At 39.1% G+C, this 26,626-nt stretch overlaps 1 protein-coding gene across 1 annotated transcript in view; it reads left to right on the top strand.

The window, feature by feature from the left end:
* The window catches only part of LOC126251652 (calmodulin-binding transcription activator 1), a 1,922,036-nt gene that overhangs the window by 1,807,816 nt on the left and 87,594 nt on the right, over positions 1-26,626 (top strand). Inside the window, exon 27 of the mRNA XM_049952210.1 lies at positions 15,227-15,420. Coding sequence (XP_049808167.1) covers positions 15,227-15,420 — 194 coding nt within the window. The remainder of the gene's footprint in view (positions 1-15,226; positions 15,421-26,626) is intronic.

Below are 26,626 nucleotides of genomic sequence, written 5' to 3' on the forward strand. Positions count from 1 at the left end.
AAATGTGCAAAACTTTCATGAGTATATTTTATTAATGCATCTGTAAACAGATCTGACCAACAAACTTTCCACCTGTTGCTGTCAAAGCTATGTCTATAAAATAGTATGCCTTTATAGATTTTGGTAGTATTGTTGTGCTTTCTCATTTCCCTTCTTGCCTAAATAATTTTTTACATGTTTCCTATGGTCATCGTGATTTTGAATGCATCCAAACTGATTGCAAATTCTTTTAATTTCTTTTTCATCCTTTACCCTTCTTAAACACATTATTTTGAAATTTGTGCCTAAACTTTTGTTCTCATATCCTTCTTCACGCCTCACTGGTAACCTAGATAGAGCATCGGCTATGATGTTATCCTTTCCCTTAATGTACTGAACTGTATAGTCTAATTGTTGTAGGTAAACTGGCCACCTGGTAATTCTTCTATCCCTTGAGTATATGACAAAGCTTCATAGTCTGAGTATACTTTTATCTATACCAAGCAAATAATTTCTGAACTTTTTGAACTCCCATACTGTTGCTAATAATTATTTTTCTGTAATTATGTCATTTCTTTCTTGCTTCTGTAATGTCATACTTGAAAAGCTATTGAGTGGTGTTCTATTTTTCCATTAATTTCATTTTCCTGAAATAGGTGCAATCCCAATCCTGTATCACACCTAAGTGTCATGATATAAAAGGATAAAGACAAATCAGGTCTATGTAGAATCTTGCTATCACATAACTGCTTTTTAATTTCATCAAAGGCTAACTGGCATTCACTAGTCAGTTCCCATACTGTGCTTTTCTTTTATAAATTATTCAAACTGGGTGCATTCAATGCTTGTGTTCTTATGTACTTTCTATAGAATCCCACTAGCCTACAGAATGACTTAAGTTCTTTTTTATTTCTTGGTTTTGGAAACTTTGCTATGCCTTCAGCTTTTTGGGATCAGCCAAAATTCCCCTCTTCACTAATGCTGTGGCCCAAAAATTGCAACTGTCTCATCGAGAACTTGCACTTTTCAAGTTTTAATGTCATACCTCCAATTTCATTTTTCTTCCAATTTCCATTAAAGTGTTAATGTGTTCTTCCCAACTTTTACTTGATAATAAGATGTCAAATGTCATCAACATATGTAGTTAATTTCACCATAAGTTCCCTCCCTAATACATAATCCAAACCCCTGATGAACTCTGATACAGAAACATTTGGGCCAAATGGTACAACACAGTACTGAAAGCTTTTTCGGTTATATAAAAATGCTTTGTATTTTCTCAATTCCTTTTCTAACTCTATCTGGTGAAACCCAGATGTCAGATCTAAACTGGTTACAAACTTCTCATTTTCAAACTTATTGACTAACTCGTCAATGTTCTCTAGATGGTCAGTCTCCCCTTTGAGATATTTATTTAAATGCCTAGAGTCAAGTACAATTCCTCTACTACGTACTGGCTGCTGGTTCTTTGTACTATTTTCCTTCTTTGTGTTTGTTCCTAATCCCTTTATACTTCTTTCCTTTCACAACTTGGGATGACATAAAGCTTAAAAAATGGCTCATGAGCTTTTAATTTGAGTTTACAGTGATAACCTTTAACTCTTTAACTCTTCCTGGTTTAACAGTAAAAAATATCTTTATATTCCCAAAGAAAATCTCCTAGTTCTTCTCTGTTTTCTGGGCTTAAAGTTTCTGCTTTAGACAATTTGTGAATTATTTCATCATTACTACATTCGTCAGTTTCCTCAAAATAACCTTTATCTCCAGATTCTTCTACCCCCCCCGATCTGTTTATGGTGGCCATTGTTTAACATTAAAATACTAGCTTCTCCATAGAGCCCACTTTTTGGGTCAGTCAAAGTTATTTTCATCTCACTCCAAATAAAATACTCTTTTGCCTTTAGTATCCAATTCATCGTGAGTATCAGATTTTTGTTTAATGCCTCAACTACCAAGCATCCCTGAACAAAGTTAATATTATTGATCTTGAACTCAGATAAAACCTGTCTGGTGAATAATTTGCTCCTCTTACCAGTGGCTCCTTTTATTCTTACAGCAATGTAATGTTGTTGTCACAGGAAATTCAGTAAAGTTTTCACTATTCTTTATTCTACCTCTCAATTTCTTTGATGTGGCGGTAATGGGACTCTCAGTGTCTAGAAGACAGTTACCTCTCCGATTATTGATCTGTATAGTAATGTAAGGGCTGTCTGGTTCATCCTGTTCTTCATCTTTTTCATTCTCATATAAAAGATCTTCCTCAGTTTCCCTTAAACTCATTCCTTCCTCTCTATCTGAAACTTAATGGCCGGCCGGAGTGGCCGTGCGGCTCTAGGTGCTACAGTCTGGAGCTGAGCGACCGCTACGGTCTCAGGTTCGAATCCTGCCTCAGGCATGGATGTGTGTGATGTCCTTAGGTTAGTTAGGTTTAATTAGTTCTAAGTTCTAGGTAACTGATGACCTCAGAAGTTAAATCGCATAGTGCTCAGAGCCATTTGAGCCATTTTGAAAGTTAATGACCTCCTCCTGATTGCAGTCTTTCCAAACTACATTACATCTACAGGGTGTTTAAAAAATGACCGGTATATTTGAAACGGCAATAAAAACTAAACGAGCAGCGATAGAAATACACCGTTTGTTGCAATATGCTTGGGACAACAGTACATTTTCAGGCGGACAAACTTTCGAAATTACAGTAGTTACAATTTTCAACAACAGATGGCGCTGCAAGTGATGTGAAAGATATAGAAGACAACGCAGTCTGTGGGTGCGCCATGCTGTACGTCGTCTTTCTGCTGTAAGCGTGTGCTGTTCACAATGTGCAAGTATGCTGTAGACAACATGGTTTATTCCTTAGAACAGAGGATTTTTCTGGTGTTGGAATTCCACCGCCTAGAACACAGTGTTGTTGCAACAAGACGAAGTTTTCAACGGAGGTTTAATGTAACCAAAGGACCGAAAAGCGATACAATAAAGGATCTGTTTGAAAAATTTCAACGGACTGGGAACGTGACGGATGAACGTGCTGGAAAGGTAGGGCGACCACGTACGGCAACCACAGAGGGCAACGCGCAGCTAGTGCAGCAGGTGATCCAACAGCGGCCTCGGGTTTCCATTCGCCGTGTTGCAGCTGCGGTCCAAATGACGCCAACGTCCACGTATCGTCTCATGCGCCAGAGTTTACACCTCTATCCATACAAAATTCAAACGCGGCAACCCCTCAGCGCCGCTACCATTGCTGCACAAGAGACATTCGCTAACGATATAGTGCACAGGATTGATGACGGCGATATGCATGTGGGCAGCATTTGGTTTACTGACGAAGCTTATTTTTACCTGGACGGCTTCGTCAATAAACAGAACTGGTGCATATGGGGAACCGAAAAGCCCCATGTTGCAGTCCCATCGTCCCTGTATCCTCAAAAAGTACTGGTCTGGGCCGCCATGTCTTCCAAAGGAATCATTGGCCCATTTTTCAGATCCGAAACGATTACTGCATCACGCTATCTGGACATTCTTCGTGAATTTCTGGCGGTACAAACTGCCTTAGACGACACTGCGAACACCTCGTGGGTTATGCAAGATGGTGCCCAGCCACATCGCACGGCCGACGTCTTTAATTTCCTGAATGAATATTACGATGATCGTGTGATTGCTTTGGGCTATCCGAAACATACAGGAGGCGGCGTGGATTGGCCTCCCTATTCGCCAGACATGAACCCCTGTGACTTCTTTCTGTGGGGACACTTGAAAGACCAGGTGTACCGCCAGAATCCAGAAACAATTGAACAGCTGAAGCAGTACATCTCATCTGCATGTGAAGCCATTCCGCCAGACACGTTGTCAAAGGTTTCGGGTAATTTCATTCAGAGACTACGCCATATTATTGCTACGCATGGTGGATATGTGGAAAATATCGTACTATAGAGTTTCCCACTTCCCCCATGAACCATGGACCTTGCCGTTGGTGGGGAGGCTTGCGTGCCTCAGCGATACAGATGGCCGTACCGCAGGTGCAACCACAACGGAGGGGTATCTGTTGAGAGGTCAGACAAACATGTGGTTCCTGAAGAGGGGCAGCAGCCTTTTCAGTAGTTGCAGGGGCAACAGTCTGGATGATTGACTGATCTGGCCTTGTAACATTAACCAAAACGGCCTTGCTGTGCTGGTACTGCGAACGGCTGAAAGCAAGGGGAAACTACAGCCGTAATTTTTCCCGAGGACATGCAGCTTTACTGTATGATTAAATGATGATGGCGTCCTCTTGGGTAAAATATTCCGGAGGTAAAATAGTCCCCCATTCGGATCTCCGGGCGGGGACTACTCAAGAGGACGTCGTTATCAGGAGAAAGAAAACTGGCATTCTACGGATCGGAGCGTGGAATGTCAGATCCCTTAATCAGGCAGGTAGGTTAGAAAATTTAAAAAGGGAAATGGATAGGTTAAAGTTAGATATAGTGGGAATTAGTGAAGTTCGGTGGCAGGAGGAACAAGACTTTTGGTCAGGTGATTACAGGGTTATAAATACAAAATCAAATAGGGGTAATGCAGGAGTAGGTTTAATAATGAATAAAAAAATAGGAGTGCGGGTTAGCTACTACAAACAGCATAGTGAACGCATTATTGTGGCCAAGATAGACACAAAGCCCATGCCTACTACAGTAGTACAAGTTTATATGCCAACTACCTCTGCAGATGATGAAGAAATTGATGAAATGTATGACGAGATAAAAGAAATTATTCAGGTAGTGAAGGGAGACGAAAATTTAATAGTCATGGGTGACTGGAATTCGTCAGTAGGAAAAGGGAGAGAAGGAAACATAGTAGGTGAATATGGATTGGGGGGAAGAAATGAAAGAGGAAGCCGCCTTGTAGAATTTTGCACAGAGCATAACTTAATCATAGCTAACACTTGGTTCAAGAATCATAAAAGAAGGTTGTATACCTGGAAGAATCCTGGAGATACTAATAGGTGTCAGATAGATTATATAATGGTAAGACAGAGATTTAGGAACCAGGTTTTAAATTGTAAGACATTTCCAGGGGCAGATGTGGATTCTGACCACAATCTATTGGTTATGAACTGCAGATTGAAACTGAAGAAACTGCAAAAAGGTGGGAATTTAAGGAGATGGGACCTGGATAAACTGAAAGAACCAGAGGTTGTAGAGAGTTTCAGGGAGAGCATAAGGGAACAATTGACAGGAATGGGGGAAAGAAATACAGTAGAAGAAGAATGGGTAGCTCTGAGGGATGAAGTAGTGAAGGCAGCAGAGGATCAAGTAGGTAAAAAGACGAGGGCTAATAGAAATCCTTGGGTAACAGAAGAAATATTGAATTTAATTGATGAAAGGAGAAAATATAAAAATGCAGTAAATGAAGCAGGCCAAAGGGAATACAAACGTCTCAAAAATGAGATCGACAGAAAGTGCAAAATGGCTAAGCAGGGATGGCTAGAGGACAAATGTAAGGATGTAGAGGCTTGTCTCACTAGGGGTAAGATAGATACTGCCTACAGGAAAATTAAAGAGACCTTTGGAGAGAAGAGAACCACTTGTATGAATATCAAGAGCTCAGATGGCAACCCAGTTCTAAGCAAAGAAGGGAAGGCAGAAAGGTGGAAGGAGTATATAGAGGGTTTATACAAGGGCGATGTACTTGAGGACAGTATTATGGAAGTGGAAGAGGATGTAGATGAAGATGAAATGGGAGATAAGATACTGCGTGAAGAGTTTGACAGAGCACTGAAAGACCTGAGTCGAAACAAGGCCCCGGGAGTAGACAACATTCCATTAGAACTACTGATGGCCTTGGGAGAGCCAGTCATGACAAAACTCTACCATCTGGTGAGCAAGATGTATGAGACTGGCGAAATACCCAGAGACTTCAAGAAGAATATAATAATTCCAATACCAAAGAAAGCAGGTGTTGACAGATGTGAAAATTACCGAACTATCAGTTTAATAAGTCACAGCTGCAAAATACTAACGCGAATTCTTTACAGACGAATGGAAAAACTGGTAGAAACGGACCTCGGGGAAGATCAGTTTGGATTCCGTAGAAATGTTGGAACACGTGAGGCAATACTAACCTTACGACTTATCTTAGAAGAAAGATTAAGAAAAGGCAAACCTACGTTTCTAGCATTTGTAGACTTAGAGAAAGCTTTTGACAACGTTAACTGGAATACTCTCTTTCAAATTCTGAAGTTGACAGGAGTAAAATACATGGAGCGAAAGGCTATTTACAGTTTGTACAGAAACCAGATGGCAGTTATAAGAGTCGAGGGGCATGAAAGGGAAGCAGTGGTTGGGAAAGGAGTGAGACAGGGTTGTAGCCTCTCCCCGATGTTATTCAATCTGTATATTGAGCAAGCAGTAAAGGAAACAAAAGAAAAATTCGGAGTAGGTATTAAAATTCATGGAGAAGAAGTAAAAACTTTGAGGTTCGCCGATGACATTGTGATTCTGTCAGAGACAGCAGAGGACTTGGAAGAGCAGTTGAACGGAATGGACGGTGTCTTGAAAGGAGGATATAAGATGAACATCAACAAAAGCAAAACGAGGATAATGGAATGTAGTCAAATTAAATCGGGTGATGCTGAGGGGATTAGATTAGGAAATGAGACACTTAAAGTAGTAAAGGAGTTTTGCTATTTAGGGAGTAAAATAACTGATGATGGTCGAAGTAGAGAGGATATAAAATGTAGATTGGCAATGGCAAGGAAATCGTTTCTGAAGAAGAGAAATTTGTTAACATCGAGTATAGATTTAAGTGTCAGGAAGTCGTTTCTGAAAGTATTTGTATGGAGTGTAGCCATGTATGGAAGTGAAACATGGACGATAACCAGTTTGGACAAGAAGAGAATAGAAGCTTTCGAAATGTGGTGTTACAGAAGAATGCTGAAGATAAGGTGGGTAGATCACGTAACTAATGAGGAGGTATTGAATAGGATTGGGGAGAAGAGAAGTTTGTGGCATAACTTGACTAGAAGAAGGGATCGGTTGGTAGGACATGTTTTGAGGCATCAAGGGATCACAAATTTAGCATTGGAGGGCAGCGTGGAGGGTAAAAATCGTAGAGGGAGACCAAGAGATCAATACACTAAGCAGATTCAGAAGGATGTAGGTTGCAGTAGGTACTGGGAGATGAAGAAGCTTGCACAGGATAGAGTAGCATGGAGAGCTGCATCAAACCAGTCTCAGGACTGAAGACCACAACAACAACAACAACAACAACAACAGAGTTTCCCAGACCGCAGCGCCATCTGTTGTTGAAAATTGTAACTACTGTAATTTCGAAAGTTTGTCTGCCTGAAAATGTAGTTGTCCCAAGCATATTGCAACAAACGGTGTATTTCTATCGCTGCTCGTTTAGTTTTTATTGCCGTTTCAAATATACCGGTCATTTTTGAAACACCCTGTATATGACTTTTTACTAGAAGCAATATTCACCTTGTTACCTGAATACAGATTGCTACTCACCATATAGCAGAGATGCTAAGTCACAGATAGACACAACAAAAAACTGTCACAAATAAGCTTTCTTCTTTTTGTTGTGCCTATCTGCAATTCAGCAGCTCCACTATATGGTGAGTATCAGCTTTCGTTTCATAATATTGTTACATTTCATCCTGGATTTTCAGTTATTTGATTTTTATTTTATTTAATTATTCCTCTACATTGTTGTTGAGAAGTGAGTCTGATTAAATTGGCAAGTCTATCGAATATGCTTCCACCTGTACTGCTTATTGTCTCACATTCATCCAGCCCTCAAAATGATCAAGTGCTACTGTTTTTGTCTTAATCAGCTTCCTCTTTTGACTCATTATCGCTATCATGGTCGACATGAATACTATGGGCACCATTAATTAATTGCTGTATCACTGGTACCACCTCGTCCTCCTCCTCCTCCTCTACTCTGGACAACATTTTCTGCATTTACTTTTTTTGAAACTACAAAAAGAGATCTAATTAGTCACTCAACATAAAATCACAAAATAATGATGTCATCCTACCCCCCAAACACTTTACACATCAGTAAAAAAAATTGTTGAGACACCTTGGCATAGATGATAATACAACTCAGTCACAAGATGATAAAGGCTGCTGTACTCACGGTCAAATTCTGCATCAAATTTGTCCAAAACAATTGTTCATCTTTGCATCTTTATTCACAATCTTCTTTTGCCCAAATTTCATACCAGTCTCAATGTATTTCCTTTTGGTTTGTCAGAATACACGTGTAACTTAAATGTATGTGAGCACTTTTTTGGCCAGAGTTTTATGTCAATCCCAGCTCCTCCTCCAGATGAAAAGTTCCTCTCCATTTTCAGAATCATTCTCACTATGAGTCAATCTGCTTCCATTGCTGTGTAAAAGGTAATTGATTTCCTGGTGGTACAACCTCTGGCCAGGCAGTCAGTTGTATGCCATTAATTTGTGCTACACATACTGTTTTTATAGTTTCCAAGATTTTTTTATTCATATCTTGAGATTGTTACAATGGAATAAAGAAAAACCATCACACCACTGTGCAGCTGTTATACCTCCACCCGTAAACAATGAACCAAGTCTTCCTATGCCACCTTCGAAGATCTCCGTCCAAAAGAGAGCATCTCTTATTTTTACTAAACTCATTGACATGGTGGCCACTTTGAAATGTCTCAAAAAAGTGGCTTAAGTCAGTGATCTCACAGGGTCTGCATATACATGTTTTGAAATAATGTCATTTATTTTTCTTTTTGACACAGCAAGTTAACAAAATACATTTGATTTAGGCAGTGTCAGTCGCAAAATATAGCACCGCCAGGTATCAGGTCAACTTAAACTTGAAATAAATGTACCATACGAGGTGCGGCTAGAAAAAAACCGGACTGATGCTGGAAAAAACATTTATTTACAATTATTTACAATTTCATGTTATCTCCTTCAATGTACTCTCCTCCTCGGTCTCTACACCGCTCCATACGAATTTTCCACTGTTCATAGCAATGCTGCAGATCATTTTCGGTAAGTCCATACATTACTTCCGTCGCTTTTTCTTTTACTGCTTCAACAGTCTCAAATCTAGTTCCTTTCAAAGCTGACTTGACTTTAGGGAAAAGAAAAAAGTCACAGGGGGCCAAATCAGGTGAGTAGGGTGGATGATCTAAGATGGGAATGTTGTGTTTTGCCAAAAACGTCTTCACTGACAACGCACTGTGAGCTGGGGCATTGTCTTGGTGAAGGATCCATGACTTTTTTCTCCACAAATCGTTCCGTTTTCTCCGTACTCGCTCACGTAGGGTAGCCAGGACGCTAATGTAGTAATGCTGATTCACTGTTTGTCCCTCTGGTACCCAATCAATGTGCACAATCCCTTTGATGTCAAAAAAAACAATCATCATTGCCTTGAATTTCGATTTTGACATTCGTGCTTTTTTTGTCGTGGAGAACCAGGAGTTTTCCAATGCACCGATTGGCGTTTAGTTTCGGGATGGTAAGTAAAAAACCACGATTCATCGCAAGTAATAACATTTTGTAAGAAGGTGGGATCACTTTCAATGTTTTCCAGGATGTCAGAACAAATCATTCTTCGGCGTTCCTTCTGTTCAATTGTGAGACACTTTGGAACCATTTTTGAACACACTTTGTTCATGTTGAAACTTTCATGAAGAATCTGCCTAACACTTTCCTTGTCAACTCCTGTTAACTCAGACACTGCTCTGATTGTTAAACGGCGATCTTGTCGAACAAGTTTACCGATTTTTTCAATGTTTGCATCAGTTTTTGCTGACAATGGTCTGCCAGTGCGAGTGTCATCACTGGTGTCTTCACAGCCATCTTTAAATCGTTTAAACCACTCAAACACTTGTGTTCGCGATAAACAATCATCGCCGTACACTTGTTGTAACATTACAAATGTTTCACTTGCAGATTTTCCTAGTTTGAAACAAAATTTGATGTTAACACGCTGTTCTTTCTGTACACTCAACATTTTCCGACGCACAGACAAAACGTCAACTACTTAAAACAGACGCCACGGGCAGACTGAGTGCAGGAGGCAGATGAAACTCGAGCAGTAGGCGGAGCGAGAGTCACGTGACAGGCCACGCGACTTTCAGCCTTATTGCATTCGTTTTATTGTTTCACCAGTACTAGTCCGGTTTTTTTCTAGTCACACCTCGTATAGATGAAGTAGATGTACCATATTTCGCAGATACAGTATTTCACATAACCTATGGATTATACTTCTCAGTTTGGAATTATCATAACAAGACTCAAAATATACTTTTAATTTAAAGTGAGTGAGAATCTGCTACCTATTATGTTTCAGCACATACTTCTAAAAATACTCGTATTATACAGTCTTCACCCAAAATTAATAAAAAACCATTGAACTAACTGTAACCAATAAAAATCTCAAGGTTCAAGGAAACTGTGAAATCTTTGACAAGAAAAACCAGTCTTAGACTACCGGTAGGTGGTGGATTATCCCCACTGCTTTTCAATGTAACTCTTGCTTACATTATGAAGATTTGGCAAAAAGCAAACCCACCTAAAATCAAAAGTGGAACAAAATGCTCAATAAGAACAAATTTTGTGAGATTTTGGGTTTACAGTTTAACTCTATTAACTATTGACATGGAATAACTTCAGGCCCAGATTATCAGTCTCCAAAGAATTGTCTTTAAATTAGATTAACAAGTACCCTTCAAGAAACTGAGATCATGCACATGGAACTCCTATGTATAAGTCCCCATAAACAATCAAAAATTAACATAGTTCTTCAGTTCAAATACCTTGGAGGAATCATCAAGAACAACCTGTATGAGAAAGAAACTTGGAAAAATAGAACTGGAAAATGAAAAAAAAAAAATCTAAATTTGTCAACATATAATAATAAATACTTGTCAATAGGTACTAAGCTCCAACACTATGTAACCACAACTCTCCCAGGAGTCACTTATGCTTGTGAAACTCTGTTCCAAGAAAGAAGAACTGATCATCTCCTCAAAACTGAAAGAATAACCATGAGAACTTGCATAAATAAAGAATATCAGGTCAAAGGAGTCTGGAAAATCCTCACCAATGAAACTGTCTATCATGATATTGACCCAGTCACAAGCTCAATGAAGAAGAAAAGAATCTCTTATTTCTTTCACATCTTACTAATGCAAGGAAACTGGGTTTTACAACAAATTGTGGTGAGAAATTGTAGTAGCATAACAAAGAACATCAAAAATTCAATAGATCTTAAAACAACTGGAGTCCAGTTAACAAATGCAGAGAACAAGGATAAAATTATTACTCTTCTTAAGAACCACAGATTTTCCATAGAAACAACACGCAGGAGTGCTATAGAGATTATGGTGAAGGGTAAAGAGACAATATAAAGATAAGGTAACAAGAGAAGCTTTGGAATTAGAAAGAGGGCTAGAAGAAAAAAAAAGAAAGCAAATAAATGATTGTGTAACAGTATGGAAGTGACAAGTGAATTAAGCTATGATAAACAGATGAGACTAAAGCAGGAGTAATCAATGCTAATTGATGCTAGCTGGGGGCAAAGAAAATGGTATAGGTTATAAAACAAGTTCCCATCTTTCAAGTTCTGGAATAATAGCAGTGATAGAAAGGATCCACACTGCCCTCTAGGGACTTGGTCACCAAGGGTTGAAAAACACAAAGAGCTATTGTAGATGACACAGAGGGAATACTAGCCACAGGTTCAAGTTGAGGAATTGGTATCCCTAGTGGATAAGTTGGTTATGTAATCAATGTATTGGGAGAAGGGAAGTTTGCATTCACACTCTTTGTAGTTGGGTTCAGAGTTCAAAGTGTGTTAAGATGGCCCGAGAAATCTAGATGATTTAAGGCATTGATGAATTGCACAACTTGAAACTCAGAAGTCTAGATTACCCATTGGAAAGATGCTGTAAATATTCATCATAGAAGAGATTCAAAAGCCCTAAACTACAAGAAAACTGAGTATAACCAACATGCAAAATTGTTGTTGAGAGTGGAACTATTCTGCTTCCCATGGATGCACTGCTGATCTGTTTGTAAGTGAATTTTTCAGGAAGTACTTTGAGAGCACTTGGCATCTCAGAATTGGCAGAATTATGTGGGGAGGGGATCCTGTATGAAATGTTTAGTAAATTTGTCAAAGTGTAGTTTAGTTTTTTCGGTACTTTAATTACTTTTCTGATATAAGCATCATCTTGTCTTTTCTGCATTTTTATTCACTATAAGACCTCCAAAAAATTCATACATTCTTTCCTTCTCCTTCTGTTTGCTAAAGCTCCCTTGATCTGGGATTCTGGGCAGCTTCTCCAAACTCTCCTCAATTCCTCAACCTCACCAGTCCTCCTCTCTTACTTCCCCTTCAACCCTCATCTGCCACTGGCTTCCAAAACTTGCAGATTTAAACACTTTTATATGTGCGTTCTCCTGATAATAGTTAGTGAGTCCATGTTTTTATCTACCAATTACATTATACTTTCAAAAATTAATGATTTCCATTGAAATGCATTCACTTTGAAACACTTTGTTCTATATTTTAAGAATTATCTATCTTACTGTCTTGGGCTATGTAGGAAGCAAATATTTTGTGATGGGAGATTCTTAATTAAATGTACTATCACTTTTGTGAGTGCTTTTGCATTCAAAAACTACCAAGATGAGCTAGTGTGCAGTTTGGCATGTCTGATCATGGTGGCTCAGCCTAAGTTGAATGATACTGCAGAAAAATAAATACTGCTCTGAACTGGAACCTATTAAAAGGCTTCTTCTGTAAGGATATGAGATCATATACTTCATTGCCAACTTTGTTAATGCCCTTGTAATCAAGAAGAGGGTTACGTGTGAGAGCACACAGACTTACCATGTGATCTGAAGCTTTTGTTGCATCATGGCTACAAAGTTCCTACACCTTTAACATTCGTATTCTGTTACCTATATGTTAAAAAATACAGTGGTGAACACTGTGTCATAAGCCACAGTGTTTGGGATCTATGTTCCCAACTCTGCTGTTTCCCGGTTTCAGTGACATGAGTTGCCCCTTCAGCATGTGTTTGGATGTTGTCATTGTCTGTTATAATTTGTGTTAGTGTTAGATTAATTCCTCCTTTAATCTGAACTAGCCTCCAATCGCCTTCCTCAAATCTCCTTTTTTTGTGGACACATTGTTTTCCACTTAGCCTGTTTTTATTTTTGTCAGATTCTCTTTGTTGCTTTCCTACAACTTTTTCTCTCATTTATTTTACTTTTCTGCTTTCATTACATTTCTGTGGCATATGTTTACATTTGTATACAGTTGCTTGCCAATGTATTCTCACCTTGAACCTACCCATGTGTTCGATATCGAATTGCATATCATGCCGTCTGAAACTTGGTTTTTAGGCCATTGTTTTCTAGCTTTCCTTTTCTGCCCCATGTTATCCTACACTTTTCACATGAGCTTGTCATGTTGCTAACAAGAATTTCATTCCTTTACTACCTATCATCAGATAATTTGTAGAATATAGAGGGATTCTCACTTCTTTTTTATGGGAGATGTGAGAGTATTAGAGACTTTGCGCCAATGTTCGTAACTTGCGCTCAGTGAACATTTTATTTACTTAAGGTATATTGCCCCAGAACATAATTCTGTAAGACAACAGGAAGTTAAAATGTGCAAAATAGCTGACAATGTTGTCTTTAGGTCAGCACAGTGAAGGATGAAGATGCTGGATACTCTGATATGTAGTTCAGAAGTAGACAAGACTAAAAAATATCTTGTTTAAATCATTTTGCAATTGCTTTTGATCATCTGATGACTGTGAGATGGGAAATGACAGCCCCATCTGCAAACAATCTAAGATGGCCATCTCCTAATTAATTTACATAGATTAGGAACAGCAGAGGGCCTATAACACTTCCTTTGGGAATGCTGGATATCACTTCTGGTTTACTCTATGACTGCCTGTCAATTATATTTTCAACTGTGACCTTTCTGACAAGAAATCACAAATCCAGTCGTACAACTATGCTCTGTAAGCATGCAGTTTGATCAGAAGTCACTTGTTAGGAGCAGTGTCAAAAGCCTTCTGAAAATCTAGAAAAACTGAATCAGTTTGAAATCCCCTGTCAGTAACACTCATTACTTTGTGAATAAAGAGCGAGTTACATTTGACATTAATGTTATTTTCTGAATCTGTGTTGACTACTTGTTAATAAATCATTTTCTCTGAGGAAATTCATAAAGTTTGAACACAGTATATGTTCCAAAATTCTACTTCAAATCTATGATAGAGACAGGTCTGCAATGCAGCAGATTACTCCTATTTCTGTTTTGAGTATCGGCACGATCTGTGCAACTTTCCATTCTTTAAGTCAGATCTTTTGTTGAGCAAACAGCTGTATATTACTGCTACGTATGGAGCTATTGTATCAGTGTACCCTGAAAGAAACCTATCGTGTATACAGTCTGGAGCAGAGGCCTTGCCTTTATTAAGTGATTTAAGAAAGTGCTTTGCTACACCGAGGGTATCTACTTCTAAGGTACTCATGTTGGCAGTTGTTCTTGACTCGAATTCTATAGTATTTACTTCATCTTCTTTGGTGAAGGAATTGGAGAAAACCTTGTTTGGTAATTCAGTTTTAGTGGCACTGTTATCAGTAACATTATCATTGCTATCACACAGTGTAGGTACTGATTGTGTCTTACCATTGGTGTACTTGATATAAACCCAGAATCTTGGATTTTCTGCCAAATTTTGAGCTCGACTTTTGTTGTGGAAACTATTAAAAGAATCTCACATTGAAGTCTGCACTCAAGTTCAAACTTCAGTAAAACATCATCATTCTTGGAGATTTTGTGTTCTTTTAAATTTGACATTTTTTATTGCTTCTGCAACAGTGTTCTGTCCTGTTTTGTGTACCAAGGGGATCAGTACCATCTCTTATAAATTTATTTGGTGTACATATCCCAAAACAAAAAGTTTCAAACTAAGCTTCTGGGTTGTGTAGGTTCCATTTTAGCTTTTTATGCAGCTGTACATCAGTGAGTTGTTCATAGAGTTTTCATTTATTGAGAAAGTATTACTAGATAGCCACAATATTGAACTCTCATAATTGTGAATTGATTGTGCATTGTGAACTAGCAGAAAACTTATGAAACTGAATGTGTTAACAAATATGCCTGTTGCCACTTTTGACTAAATTAATTATGCAGATTTTGAGCTTAATTTTTATCATTTAGTAATTGGTTACCTTCTTTTTTGCAGTATGCATACTTCAAGCAGATGACTCATGCAGCAATGGTGATACAGAATGGGTTTCGATCATATTGCGAGCACAAGCGTTTTAAGAAAAGTCAGGAAGCTGCTGTTTGCATACAAAACTACTACCGCAATTACAGGGAGCAGGGGGGGAGAGGGAGCCGTGAGAGCACACCTAGTGCAACAAGCAGCAGCCTCAAGTAAGTCTGCTCCCTCCCTCCAGCCTGCTTCACTGTGGTGGCGCTGTGGTAGTATGTGTATTTCTGTGGTGGGTTCAAACCAACTTACTTGTCTAGTACCTCAGACGCATGCATGTCTATCCAAATTTTCTTACACTAACTGATTGGTAGCATGAAATTTTTAACTAGATGCTCACAAATGTAAGTAGCAGATTTCGTTACAGTAGTTTCAAAAAAGTGCTTCTTAATTTCATTTATTAAGTGTACTGGCTAATGTCTGTTGTATTGTTGTTTGTGATGGTTTATGAATGATTCATGGATTTGCAGAATGAGGTAGCTGCACAAAGCTCAAACCCAAAGAATGTAGGTAAGTTTAGAGCAGCAATTTCAGAGCATTGTGCATAAAAAAAGACAGTTAAAAAGCTAATTTTGAGGATACATCCTCAAATAACAGAGTAACAAGAGTAAAAATCAGAATTTCACAGTCTTATAATCTTGAATGATATGGATCATCAATTAAACATAATAGAAGGAGATGTGAAATATCATAGTAAGCAACTGATCAACTGACTGGTTGATTTGGGGAAGGTGACCAAACAGCAAGGTCATTGGTCCCATCAATAAGGGAAGGATGGGAAAGAAAGTCGGCAGTGCCCTTTCAAAGGAACCATTCTAGCATTTGCCTAAAATGATTTAGGGAAATCACATGAAACCTAAATCAGGATGGCCGGATGTGGGTTTGAACCATCGTCCTCCCGAATGGAAGTCCAGTGTGCTAACCACTGCGCCCCCTCACTCGGCAGTAAGCAACTGATTGGGCAAGAATGAATTCTGTAACTGTGAGAACAACAGTGGCCTGTGCTATTCTATGCCAGTATATATATATTTATTGAAAAAGCAGTGATTAATGTACTGGGCAGACAAATTCAGAGTGAAAATAAATATTCATTATGTGATACTGTAAGCATGAATTTAAAAATAAATAACAGTGAAAGTCAAATAACATCTACTTGATTGTTATTATGTAATTTGCTGATTACCAGTCATTGCTCAGTTATTTACTTATCAGTTCTTTTATTCCTTCTCACACCCACCCCCACTCCTAGTGGTGATAGACGCGTCTTGCACCACATTGATATTATGTGTACTAAGCATCATTTAAAATTTTCCATGAATGCTAGAGTTATTGTTACAAGTCACCCTCTTCCATCCTCTTCCTACCCTTGTAACTAGGGATGTCCTGTACCTGCAGCAATTTTATTTTTTTCCAGATAGTTAAGTCATACTCATTGATGCTACAGTGGCATATCCAAAATCAAGAGTGTACCCAGCAAGGGGTAGGGGAAGGTTGCTACACTCACTCCCTCTCCCTAGGGAAAATAATCTCAAGCCAAACTTGCATTCTTCCCCACTAAACAGACAGATAAATCAATTTGAAGAATTCTAGAACATACAATGGATACTGGCTAGTAGCAAGTGTATCCAGAGCTGTTTATCATAAATACCAGAACTGTTTAGTCATTCAATATGAAACTAACAGGAATCACTCCTCCCTTCACTCCTCTGTCCCCAAATCTCTCCCCTCTTTACTTACCAATTACGATCCTCAAAGTAAGAGATCATTTGTTCCAGAGTTATAAAATTACAAGTGTTCACCCCATTCCTCGTAGATAGGGTTGCTAGACGTATCCTCAAAATACTTTTTTTTCTAGATAACGAGTTTATGTGTATTAAGTTTGATTGAAATTTCTTTACATGTCCCAAGGTATGCAACATGTCATCCTCTACCCTCCCTTACCTCAACCTCATTGCTAGAACTGCAGTAGGTGGTCTAGTCTCAAAGTAGAAGTTCTCAGAACATTTATCCAATATTGGCACCTGGTTGGGAGTGGAGTAGCAAGTAACTTTGGCTGGAGCACAAGCCCTCATGAGCGAGGTGATACGATATACCCGTAGTGGAAGGGAAAGTGGTGAAGTATGGTAATGAATGGGCTCCAATGAAAACTGCAGGTGTGACAAGCAGACATTTAATGAATTCATTATTTCATCATAGTAACATATTCATTTTTTAAACTTGTTTACAAACATTGTATTATCATAGTATCAGAAATTAGCCATAGTTTTCATTCATTGAGTGTGTTCTAGGAGGAAAAAAAGTTTTGTCCGCTATAGTCATACTTAATTTATGGAGTTAGTTCATGATTTTGATTTCAATAAATATTCATTAAAATGTGACTCTTCGGCACTGAACATAATTCACAGAACCACATGAATCCCCTGCAGCTGCTATTGGAAGTTAAAAATAGTGTTAATAAACATTTTTATGTCAGATACTGATCTTACTACTTTCTTTTATCTTCTTAACATAATGAAGTGATTTTTTTCAGAACTAGAAAGCAAGGAAGAAAGTGAAGAGGTAAATATTATAATGATTCTTGTGATAATGATCTCAAGCTGAAAATTGGAAGACAGAAAATAAGAAACATTATTGAATTTTTTTATACTTTATCTGAATCTTTTAGCAATATTTACTTTGTTATACCTGTCATTTTAACTTTATTGTAATGTGGCATCTTGTGGTGCTCCCGAACTTTTGTCCTTAAGTGACTCTTCGAGCTTTATGTGGAATGGAGATTACTTAACTCAAGTAAGATGATGATGATGAAAGAAAAGCATCAGTTTTTATAATTTTAGCACACCACTGTTAATGCACTGTAAGAGGTGGAAACATCAAATTAGACACTCTTATTTGCAATGGCTGTAAAAAAATAAAAATAAAAAAAAAAAACTGACACAAATTCCTAATACAATTGAACAGCTATTAGCTTGAAATGATCCCTGCTGGAATTATTATGGCTTATTCCAGATCCATTCTTGCACTAACATTCGTAGAAGATTCTCATTTGTTTTCACAGCACTGTGACAAATGACACTCAAGTGTCAGTAAGTCTTTGAGCTCTACGAGCACAGTAGTAGCTCACAGGCTCATTATGTCAGATGTCAGTCATTGGCTCTTGTCCCATTGTACCTTGTACTGAGCTTGATGGCTGCTAGTATATATCAAGGCAGCAGTGAGCTTCCAAGTGAGTCTGATGGCTGAGATTACTTGCTCTGTCTTGTCTTATTTTTTCACTCTGTAATATGTCATCTGTTTATCAATTTTGGTTAAGATTGCTCCAGACAATGTAGAATTTGCTTTATCTGTCACCTCCACCTCTATGCATTAAATGTCATTGGGACTGTCACTAATCAGTTTAATGACCCCATAAGGGTAATTCTTTTTTGAACTAGATTACACAGTTCTCCTCTCTCTCTCTCTCTCTCTCTCTCTCTCTCTCTCTCTCACACACACACACACACACACACACACACACACACACCTACCCACCCCCCACCCCCTCCTGATCCCCATCCCTCCCTTCCTCTCTTTTACCACTACATGGTGCTGGCTGGGTGTACAGTAACAGTGCTGTGTTTTGGTAGATAGGTTTCATTGTGAGTAGGACTCACACCTAGTGAGTATGTGGCTGGTGACCACGGGGTCCAGAGCTGAGTCCTGGCATTGCTTCCACTTACTTATGCCAGGCTCCTCACTTTTATCTTTCCTATTTGGCCACTCTCAACCAACTCTTGTTCTTTTCCGACCCTGACGCTATTAGGTTTCGAGGGCTAGGGGTCTTTCATTTCCAACCTATACTTCTACTGAGCCGAATATCTCCTGGGATATGGAGATTAACTTCTATCAAGTGCCAACGGCATTCTAGGAGGGCGGATGAGCAGCTAGAAGGAAGAGCACTCTCTTGCCCTTGGGGTGGGAAACTGCTCCTAAAGGTGGAGGAGCCACAAGGTGGCCAACGGCGTAGAATGGAGAAGGGAACGGGAAACCACTCCATTAAAGACCCGGGTGGGTATCCCAAGTATCAATAGCTTATGGTGAAAAACTCTTTGGTTAAATTCTCTGGAGGTAAAATAGTCCCCCATTCGGATCTCCGGGCGGGGACAACTAAAGAGATACTGAAATCCAGAGGCATTAATGTAAGAAGGATAGCAACATGGAACGTCAACTCACTTCTTAAATGTGGTAAACTGGAAAACTTGAAAATGGAAATGAAACAAATGGATATTGATGTACTGGGAGTCTCAGAAATGAGATGGCCAAACACTGGTGACTTTTGGTCAGGGGAGTACAGAATCATGCACACTGGAACAGCACAAGACAATCCCAGGACTGCAGGAGTGGGAATTATCCTCAATAAAGAGATGGGATTAAGAGTAAAAGGATTTGTTCAACATAGTGAGAGGATAATTTATGTCAGATTGGAAACTAAACCAAGAGACACAATCATAATCCAAGTATACATGCCAACTACGGGGCACGAGGAGGATGAACTCTACATGATGTATGACCACCTTGAAGAAGTAATTGGCAGAATTAAAGGAGCTGAAAACCTAGTCAGCATGGGAGATATGAATGCCGTTATTGGGGGAGGTAAAGAAGAGGGTGTGGCAGGGAATTTTGGATTAGAATTAAGAAATGAAAGAGGGGATAAACTGGTAGAATTCTGCCAAAGAAATAAACTTTGCATTACAAATACCTTCTTTAATCATCATCCAAGAAGAAGATATACTTGGAAAATGCCTGGTGACATTAACAGATATCAAATTGACTTCATATTAGTGAAGCAAAGATTCAAAAACAAAGTTAAGGACAGCAGATCATATCCAGGCTGTGATGTGGAAAGTGATCACATACTTGTTATGATGATGACTGAACTAAAATTCAAGAACATTAAAAAAAGAAGTACATGTAAATGGGATTTGACAAACCTGAAAAATGAAAATACACTGAAGCACTATCAACTAGAAACAGACAAGAAAACAAATACAGAGGGCTGCAATGGCATCCAAAGCAGCTGGGAAAAAATAAAAACTGGTATTTTCGAAGCAGCAGAAGAAGTAATAGGAAAAGAAAGTACAGAGAAAAGGAAGGAATGGATCACCAATGACCTACTAAATATGATGGAAGAAAGAAGGAAATTAAAAAAAAATTTGTGAAGAGGGAAGACCAAGAGAAATACAAGAGTCTGGAAAACAGAATCAACAGAGAGGCAAAACAAGCAAGATAAAAATACCTTGATGATCTCTGTATTTCAGTTGAGGACAACATGGGAAAGGGAAATATTGACAAGGCCCATAAATGTGTGAGACATTTCTTTGGAGACAGAAGAAACAAGTGTAGGGCTGTGGTGGATGAAAATGGCAATATGTTGGATGACGATGATGAAGTTGAAAGAAGATGGAAACAATATTTAGGAAAACTGTACAGTGGACCAGAACTGTCTGAAAACATCATGGAAGAAGAAACAGAAGTAGATGCACACAACATGGGTGAACCTATATTAAAGGAAGAGTTTGAACTAGCTCTGAAAAAATTGAAAAACAACAAATCGCCTGGTATAGACAATATCTCAGCTGAACTTCTGAAATCTGGAAGAGCAAAACTGAATCAGGAGTTGTATAATCTTGTTTTCAACATGTACGCGCAGGGTAAAATTCCTACGGACTTTGAGAAAAACATTATGATCCCCATTCCAAAGAAAGCAAATGCTACAAGATGTGAGAATTATAGGACACTCAGCCTAGTTAATCACGCCTCTAAAATAGTAACCTCAGTTATCCTAAAACACATAGGATAAAAAGTTGAAGCTACACTCTCTGAAGACCAGTTTGGATTCCGGTAAGATAGAGGAACCAGAGAAGCAATATTTGTTCTAAAACAATAATACAGAAACGATAGATAAGAACCTGGCAACATACATGGCTTTTGTATATGTAGAGAAAGCGTTTGATAATGTTAAATGGGATAAGATGTTTGAGGTACTCAAAAAAGTAGGAATAGACTATAAAGATAGAAAAATGATATGGAACCTGTACAAAAATGAGACAGCAGTTATCTGTGGACAGACAAAACAAGAAGAGGTGCAGATACGGGAAGGTGTCCGACAAGGTTGCGCACTATCCCCTGTTATCTTTAACCTATACATTGAAGAAGCGCTGAAAAAAGTAAGGGAAAATTTGCAGACAGGTGTAGTAATTCGTGGCCATTGAATAGATATATGTCGATGATATAGCTGTCCTAGCTGAAAGTGAAGATCTTGTAGTCCTACTGAATAGAATGGATAAAGTTATGGGGGAAGAATATAATATGAGAATTAATAAAGCAAAAACAAAAGTAATGGCATGCAACAAAAAAGATCAAGTGAAAGTCCAAGTTCATGTAGGCAATGAACTGCTTGAACAAGTTGATAAATTTACTTATCTGGGCAGTAATATTACCAGGGATGGAAGGAGCAAGGCAGAAGTGAGAAGTGGAATTGCTCAAGCAAAGGCTGCTTTTAACAAGAATAAAAACGTCTTAACATCTAAGAGCATCAGTCTTGAAATCAGGAAAAGATTTTTGAAATCATATGTGTGGAGTGTGGCATGCTGTGGGTGTTCAACATGGACTCTCGGGACAGAGGAAGACCAGAAGCTAAATTCTTTTGAAATGTGGTGCTATAGACACATACTCAAAATAAAATGTATCACAAAAGAAGTGGTTCTGAGAAGAGCAGGTGAGAAGAGAAGCTTCTGGAGTTTCATTGTTAAAAGAAGAGTGCAATTTACAGGCCATCTATTAAGACATAAAGGACTCCTGAACACAATCATAGAGGGATATGTCGAGGGAAAAAGACCAAGAGGAAGACCGCGGCTGAGGTACATGGATCAAATCGTGAAAGATGTGGGATGTGACACATATAAAGAAATGAAGAGAAAAGCTGAGTAAAGCTGAAAGACGCACCGAATGGAGACAAGCTGCCATTGTAGCTGTTGCAAACCAATCCTTGGATTGACTGCTACAGAAGAAGAAGAGGCTTGATTGGGTGTTTGTGTTGGATGGTGGTTAGAGGGTTGATTTGTGGGGCAAGGAGTTTGGGGCAGGTGGCTAGTGGGTCAGAGGGTGGTAGCTGATTTGTTGGGGGAGTGGTGACAGGCACACGGGATGGGCATGTTTGCACAGGCATTAGAGCCAGTGGGGAGTGGCACACACACACAGAAGGTGACAAGGGGACGTGAATTGGGAGGGTGTCATAGGATGGAGTAGGGAGAAACTGTTGGATGGAGAGTGTGGGGACAGTGTTTTGCTGGAGACTGAAGCCAGGATGGCGGCAAGAGTGGAGGGTGTACTGCAAGGATAACTGCCATCTGCTTAGTTCTAAGAAACTGATGGTGGAGGGAAGGACCCAGAGAGCCTGAGGTGTGAAGCAGCCATTGAGTTTAAGCATGCTATGCTCAGTTGTTCTTGGCGACAGTTTGGCGATGGCCATTCATCTCGGTGGACAGCTGATTCCAACTAGAGAGCTGTGCAGTGTTTTTAGTGGGATTGGTATAAGACATGGTTGCTTCCAAAGTGACCCAGCCTCTGATGGGTTAGGATAAACCTGTGAAAGGTCTGCAGTAGGAATTGTTGAGTGGGGTAAATAAGACAAGTCTTGCACCTGGGTTTCCCACAGTGATATGATTTCTGCAGCAAGAGACTGGGCCACCTGTGAAAGCAGCCATGCCATATACTAACTCTGCCTCAGACTTTACACATCTTTTCTTTTTATGTTTGTATGGCTACCAACCAGCTGTCGATCAGGATGAATGACCACCACCGAACTGTTACCAACAACAAAGCTGACAAACCAGTGACACAATATACAGATGAGCATAATCTGCTCAACTTCATAGCTGTTTCACAACCCATGCCATCTGGATCCTTCCATCCATCACCAGCTTCTCTGAACTGTGTAGATGGGAATTATCCTTGCAATACACCTTCTTCTCCCATAACCGACGTGGCCTCAATCTCCAGTAACCCATTACCCCCAAATCCTTCACCCAACAGTTTCCCTCACCTCTATCCTGTCAACCCCTTCCCATTTTGCATCCCCACATCATATTCAGCATGCACTAATCTCCACTGGCTTTGACACATATGCACACATGTTCAGCCTGTGCGAGTGCCACCCTTCCCTCCCACATTCCTAGTCAGCAAACCTGCACTTTACTGGAACTCACAATCTGTGTACATTTGTTAATTGAGCTCCTCCTTTTTGTAATACCCATCCAATACTCTACTCATCTTCTAGTCGGAGAATCATGATCTGTCAGTTTATCTGTAATTTTTCTATGCCAACCTGTACAAACTGCCAGCTGTATTCTGTGACATAATAGGTATCTTGAATGGTATGTACAGTATTTGTAAACTATTTAAAGGACTAAATAGACTGACGATGGGGCGGATACTACTAGTGTCTATCGAAATTTCAATGACAGCAGCTGCCGATTATCAAGCTGCTGACATTCATATTGCTCATGTTTGAAAGAGCAATATTGCTTTACTGCAAATTCTACTTAAAGTGACAAGTCCATTTTATCATCTGCTTAACTTTAATATTTCATATTTGGCTGTCATATTGTAATAGTGTATAGCCATTGGTATGCACTCTTCTTGGGGTTTGGACTTACCGCTGTGTAATGGAATGGCCAAATTAACTGGATGCAAAGATGTATGTCAATGTTCATATTTCTGATTGCATGACAACCTGGCTGATGCACTTACTGTACCTTAAAAACTAAATTAGACTTACCGTACTTAGCATCTGATTACTATGTGTGTGTGCAAACTTAACATAATATTTTATGCTTTTCTGTCTTTTGAATGCTAATATTTATAAGTACTATCAACAATGTAGGAAAAAAACAGATTGCTAATTACCATAAAGAAGAAATGTCAGGCTGTAGATAGGCACAATTAAAAGACACTCGCATAAAGTTTTCAGCTACAGCCTTCAGTGAAAAAAAAAAAAGAAAAAAAAAAGACTCTCACACTCTCTCTCTCTCTCCCTCTCTCTCTCTCTCTCATATGCACACACACCATTCACAACCACACACACACACACACACACACACACACACACAAAGGAAGTACACCTCAAGCTCACAAGACTGCCAACTCCAGCATCTTGTGCCAGAATGCTGTGGTTAGCAATCTGCTCCCTTGTGTGTGTGTGTGTGTGTGTGTGTGTGTGTGTGTGTGCGCGTCACTTTTGCTGACAAAGGCTGCAGCTGAAATCTTTATGTGAGTGTCTTTTAATTGTGCCTGTCTGCAACTTGACATATCTTCTTTACGGTAAGTAGCAGTCTGTCTTTTCCTACATTGTTGGTATTCCTACCTGGAGTTTCCATTGTCTGATATTTACAAGTACTGTATGTTTTGGGGAACTGGAACAAATTCTTTGGGTTATTTGACACCCCATCCTGTACTCCTGTCTCAGCAGTTTATTCTCATGCTCCAACTACAGGGCTTACAGTTGTCTCATTGCTAATGTGGTAATATGTTTTAGTGTATTTCTTTACAATCTTTGCACTAATTGTCGCTTCTTTAGCATCACCTATGTAGTTATAGTTTTAGTTAATGAGCTAAGGGTTTTACTCTTTTATTATCTGCAGTTTCTAATGAAGATATAAATTTCAAGTCTCAATTAATAACTATGTATGTGTCTGAGGTAGATGACATTATTGATTTGAAAGTAAGTCGGTTGTTACTCCCCATTACATGTTTTTATGTATTTCAAAGGTATTTTTATTTCATCTATACTAAGAAATGATCTAAAACTTTATGACAAATTATCATGAAAGTAGGGGTTTCATATAATTACAAACATTGCTCGTAAAATAAAAGCAATGAATTTTCAACTAAAAAACAGTTATTTGAATGTAAAATCAACACAATATGCCATTGGGATTACTGGACATGTAGCTGTGAGTAGTTTTGCATGTATCCTTCAATGTGTAATGATCCTTCATTTTACATGCACACATTTTTGTTTTATTGTGATATCCTTTTAGCAGTATGTCTGTGGCATTGTGTGTTTTTGTCTCCTATTGGAATGGTAAGCATGTATTGGTTGCACCTGTGGTTTCAATGCTTGCAAGAAAATTATGTGTAAGTAATGAACTTGTGGTAATATGATTCATCCTCAGATCCAGATGTTCTGTATGAAATTGAGAGAAGTGTATTTGACAGTTTCAATTATCCGTACTAATATTTTTAAATTGTTGGCAAGAGATTTCTGCTATTATTTTCAGAACATGAACGGTTTACTTCTTACTGTCTGAAACATGCACAAATAAAAAAAAATGGAGAATTCAGAAATCATTCACCAAACACCAGGAATCCCATATAACATAGGCTCTCATAACTTACTATCACCATGTGTAATGGAGTTGTTCAACTCAGCACTGCATCTAACTTCACCATTTGTAGCAATTAAGTATTTGTTAGTTCCTGTAATATGAAGTGAAAAATATCTCTGTCACAACAATGGCATTTTCCAAGCTACTGCAATGGAATTATTCACCAGTGTTATGAAAAGAATAGATTGCTTCTCATGATATACAGGAGATGCAACAAAAGGACTGATATACATTTGAGATTTTGGCCAAAACACCCTCTTCTAAAATAGAAAACACACACATTCGTGCAAGCACAACTTGTACACACATGACCACTATCTCTGGCCACTGAGGCCAGACTGTGGGCAACTGTGCCTAATGGAAGGAACAATTTGTGGGTGGTGGGTGTAATGAGGAGGCTGAGGTGCAGAGTGGGAGGGACAGCAGGGTAGGGGTGGGAAGAGAGTGTATTGATGCTCGTGGGAGCATGCGAGGATCTAGTGGGGATAGGGTAGTAGGGCTGCTAGGTGCGGTTAGAAGGTTTCGGGGAGGGGGGGGGGGGGGAAAGGAGAGAAGTAGAGGAGGGAAAGAAGACTAGTGAGTGCATTGCTGGAACAGGGGACTGTGTAGTGCTGGAGTGGCAGCAGGGAAAGATATAAGTGAGTGAAGGACAGGGTCTAGCAAATGTTAAGGCCAGGAAGTTACGGGAACATGGTATATGCTCCAGGAAGAATTCCCACCTGTGCAATTCTTGAAAGCTGGTTTTGATAGGAAGGATCCAGATGGTGCAGGCTGTGAAGCAGTCATTGGAGTGCAGCTTAGTGTGTTAGGCAATATATTCAGCAACTAGGTGGTTCAGCTGTCTGTTGGCCACAGTTTGTTGGTGGCCATTCATATGAACAGGCAGCTGATGGTTGTCATGGCCACATAGAAAGCAGCACAATGGTTATAGCTTAGTTTGTAG

This window comes from Schistocerca nitens, chromosome 4, assembly GCF_023898315.1.
Source record: "Schistocerca nitens isolate TAMUIC-IGC-003100 chromosome 4, iqSchNite1.1, whole genome shotgun sequence".
Classification (NCBI taxonomy): domain Eukaryota; kingdom Metazoa; phylum Arthropoda; class Insecta; order Orthoptera; family Acrididae; genus Schistocerca; species Schistocerca nitens.